Raw genomic sequence first — 3,789 nt, 5'->3', positions numbered from 1 at the left:
ACAGTGCTCTTCTGCTTGCTCCTTGTCTCAGCGGTGCCTCAGGGAGCTGTGAGAGCTGTCGGGGCTTCTCTGAGCAGCTCCTGGTCATCCAACCACGTCATCCAAAGGTGCAGGGGGAACAGAGCCCCGGTGCCTGGTCTGTGAGCATCTTCTCTGCTGTGCAACACCCAGGATCTGCAGCCACAAGAAAAGCCCAGCTGCTCTGTTAGTGTGGACCCTCCAAGCAAGGTGCGGAAGCAGCCATGCTTGCTCTCCACTGCACTTTGCTGTCCTCAGACCCTATGAGGACAGGAATTATTGCTCCTTCTCCTGCTGCACATCCCGGCTGGACTTGAAGAAGTCACTCCGCAGCAAGCGGTACAAGAGGATGATGTTCATGGGTGTCATGATTGCCATGCCCACTGTGCCTACAGCATACGTCACTGGGGGCACGTTCCCCCGATTGAGGAAGAGCCAGTGAGCCATCCAGGTCAGCGTGGCGATGCGAAACACCATGTAGGTGCCCAGGTTAACAATACTGTTGAGGCGGTAGCAGGTGGTGTGCACCAGGTTGGCCATGAGCAGGATCTGCCGCAGGTGGAGGAAGATGGAGTTAATCTCCACCAGTAAAGCCACAAGGGCAAACCCAATGTATTGGTGGAGCAGCACTGCAATGCCAAAGCAGACAATCACCTGGGAAGGAGAAAGAATTGAGGCTGAGCCTGGGAGCTGGATACTCTCAGCTGCTGCAAGCTGGAGCCCTCCATGCAGCATGGAGCAGAGGTGGAAATGCTTATCAAGGCCAGCACCAAACTGCTGCTCATCAGCCCACACGTATTCCTGCAGCATCGCAGACCCCAGCTAGCACTGCAGCCTCAGGCAAGAGATAAAGCCTCCCCACTGTTGCATGAAACCTGTGCAGGTTTGTTTTTGTTTTCAATGGAAGGACAGGGAAACACTTCTATGAACTCCAAGCTGACTGAGGAGATGGAGCAGCCAGACCTAACCCTGTTTTGTGGCCTGGGGAATACAGTTGTGGTCCAGCAGGTTTTTCCGCACACAGTAAAAGGCTGAATGGGCAGGAAGGGAGATATCTAGCCCAGGGCTATGGTTGCTGCTGGCTCAGGGATTCTCCCCAGTACAGACACACTGCAGGGATTAAGCGGATTTGGTGCATCAGAGAGCCCTGTGGGATGCCCCGAGCCTGGCGTGAGGCACCCTGGGGCTGCTGGACGCTGCTGCAGAGGACGGGGCTGCCAGGGGCAGAGCGGGTGTGATTCCTGCCCTGCACGCTCCCTGCTGGGCAGGGGGATAGGCTCTGTCTGCCCATGCTTTAGCACACTCAGTCCTTTCTTCACTTTATACCATTAATGCTGTTCTCTGTATTGGCTCTTTAATGAGATTATCTGCTTCCTGCTCGTTAAGTCACTGTCTTGGCCTGAATTAGCTCTATTGTGGAGATGACCTTTTAACTCGTGAGCAGCGGCTAGCAGAGCCACAGGGCTCTCTGGGCTTTACGAGACAGCAGGTCTGACCGCCACCTCCCCCAGGTAGGTCCCAGAGCTGTCCTTCTCCCCCATCATTAGGCTTTGCAAACCCTTGTACCTCCCTTGCACCCCACAGCATCTCTGTGCCACCCCCTTACCCTGCAGCATCCACAAAGCTCCAGCATCCAGACATCAGAGGGGATCAAAGAGAAACCCAGGCTGGGCACAGCCAGGAACAAGGCAGGCAGAGGACACTGATGTGGGGCTCCTGCACCACAGCTGCTCCAGCCACCCCAGCCCCATGGCCACGGCTCTGACCCAAATGAGAGGAAAGCACCCTGGGGAGCAGGAGGTGGAAGGAGGCAGCGTGCAGCCCTTTCTGGCAGCTGCTCAAGTGGCCAAGAGGCGGCAGGAGCTGAGCTGCTGCCCCATACTGGCAGGAACACTGGGTCACTGTGTGTCCACACCACTGTTATGGGTCAGCCCCCTGGCCCAGCTCTCTGCCTGCCTACTCTGTGCTTACTTGGTTTTTTTCCTACCCTATCTTTAGGTGCCTTTCTGCAGACCCTGGAAGAGTACACGAGTCCCACAGGACCAAGAGGAGCTCCAAGCCTGCTGTCTGGGCTGCTGGGCAGAAAAAGATCAGATTTTGTAACAAGCAACAAACACACACACTAGCAACAGCAGATCCCCAGCCTCCCTGGAGGCACAAGTGCCAGGGTCTGTCCCTTGGAGAGCAGCTGGTGGACTCACCACGGAGTGATGGAAGAGAAGCTCCCAGGACTGGTGAAGTTTCTGATTGCACAACATATCCACAAAGTCTTCAAGGAAATAACCTGGGGACAGAGAGATCGTGAGCGAAGATGGGGGCCAGGAAGGGCTGTGCTGAGGGACATCCCTGCAGCAGCTTGAGGCTTTGGGGACGATCTGGATTGACTCCCTATTGCAGGCACTTTTGGCATGCCCCACGCCCTGGTTGCCCCGTGAGGATGGTGGTGGGCAGCCTGGTGCCCAGTGCCTCCTGGCTGCGGGTGCCATGGGACAGAAAGGAGCCACTGTCCTTTGCCAAGAATAGGGTGATTGTCTGGGGTGCCTGAGACGTCGCTGCCTGCGACGTGGCTCGAGGGGCTGGTGTCAGGCACCAGTGGGCCCTTGAGGACCCCCATGGGGCAGAATTGGTGGGACCCCGCTCCCCCCACCTCACCTACGGACACGGCGACCAGGCTGTGTGCTCCGGGAGGGTGTGTGCCCACCAGGTCCTCAGACAGCCCGGGGTGGAGGCAGAACCTGTGGGGAGAGGGGCTGTGAGCACCGGGCAGTGCCTCTGGTCCCCTGATTCCCTCCCAATGTCCTTGGTGCCCACCTGGTGCTGTTGATTCCCTCCTGTCCCCCTGGCTCCCCCACAGCCACTTCTGTCCTGTTTCGCCTGGATTCTCCCTGTCCATCGGTCACCTCGTGTCATTCGATCCCTCCTCTATCTCAGTGTCCCCCCAGTTTCCAAGTCCACACCCTCCCCAACATTCCTCAGGGTTTTCCAACATGCCCATTTCCTCCCTCTCTTCCCCGGTGGGCTCAGCCTCCCTCGGTGCTCCCCTGGCCGCAGGTCCCTCGACTCCCCCATTCTCCCCAGTGCCCCCGGTTCCTCGGCAGTCCGATGTCCCCCCTCGGGTACCCGGGCCGCTCACCCGGCCAGCGCCCCGCCGCCGCTGAGCACGCTGTGCGCCAGCGATGTCCAGATGTTGCGCCACTTCCAGCGGTTGCGCCGGGCTGAGGGCGGCGGCGGCACCAGACGTTCCAGCTCCCGGTTCAGCAGGCGGAAGGCAGCGAAGGAAGCGGCCACCACCAGCAGCCCCGGACTGAAAGCCATGGGCACCCACCGCCCCGCAGCCTCCCCCGGGCTCCCATGGGCACCGGCCGCGCTGCCCGACGGCTCCGCCTCGCCCGGCCGCGGGGCCCGCCCCGAGCACCGGCACCGCCCCGGGTACCAGCACCTCCCTGGGAACCCGCCCCGAGCACCGGCACCGCCCCGGGTACCAGCACCTCCCTGGGAACCCGCCCCGGCCATCGGCACCGCCCGAGCCCCCGCCCCGGCTACCGGCACCTCCCTGGGAACCCGCCCCGGCCACCAGCACCGCCCGAGCGCTCTCCCTGCCCCAGGAACCGGCACCGCCCAAGCTCCCGCCCCGGATACCGACAGCTTCCCGAGCACCCGCCCCAGCACCGGCACTGCCCCGGGCACCGGCATCGCCCCGGGCACCCTCCCCCGACACCGCTTCGGGCACCGGCACCTCCGGAGCACTCGCCCCGATCGCCCCGGCACCGC

General features: G+C 61.4%; 1 protein-coding gene across 1 annotated transcript; it reads right to left on the bottom strand.

Annotated features, from left to right (window-relative positions):
- Positions 1–294: 294 nt before the first annotated feature.
- On the bottom strand, positions 295–3,333 carry TLCD2 (TLC domain containing 2; the record flags this gene model as incomplete). The annotated part of the gene is made up of 4 exons (XM_080357174.1): positions 295–672; positions 2,220–2,302; positions 2,671–2,753; positions 3,152–3,333. The coding sequence occupies 4 exons, from the start codon at positions 3,331–3,333 to the stop codon at positions 295–297; spliced, it is 726 nt and encodes a 241-aa protein (XP_080213300.1).
- Positions 3,334–3,789: the final 456 nt, after the last annotated feature.

Source organism: Nesoenas mayeri, assembly GCF_963082525.1.
Source record: "Nesoenas mayeri genome assembly, chromosome: 20".
Classification (NCBI taxonomy): domain Eukaryota; kingdom Metazoa; phylum Chordata; class Aves; order Columbiformes; family Columbidae; genus Nesoenas; species Nesoenas mayeri.
This window is presented reverse-complemented; position numbering and strand designations above follow the sequence as displayed.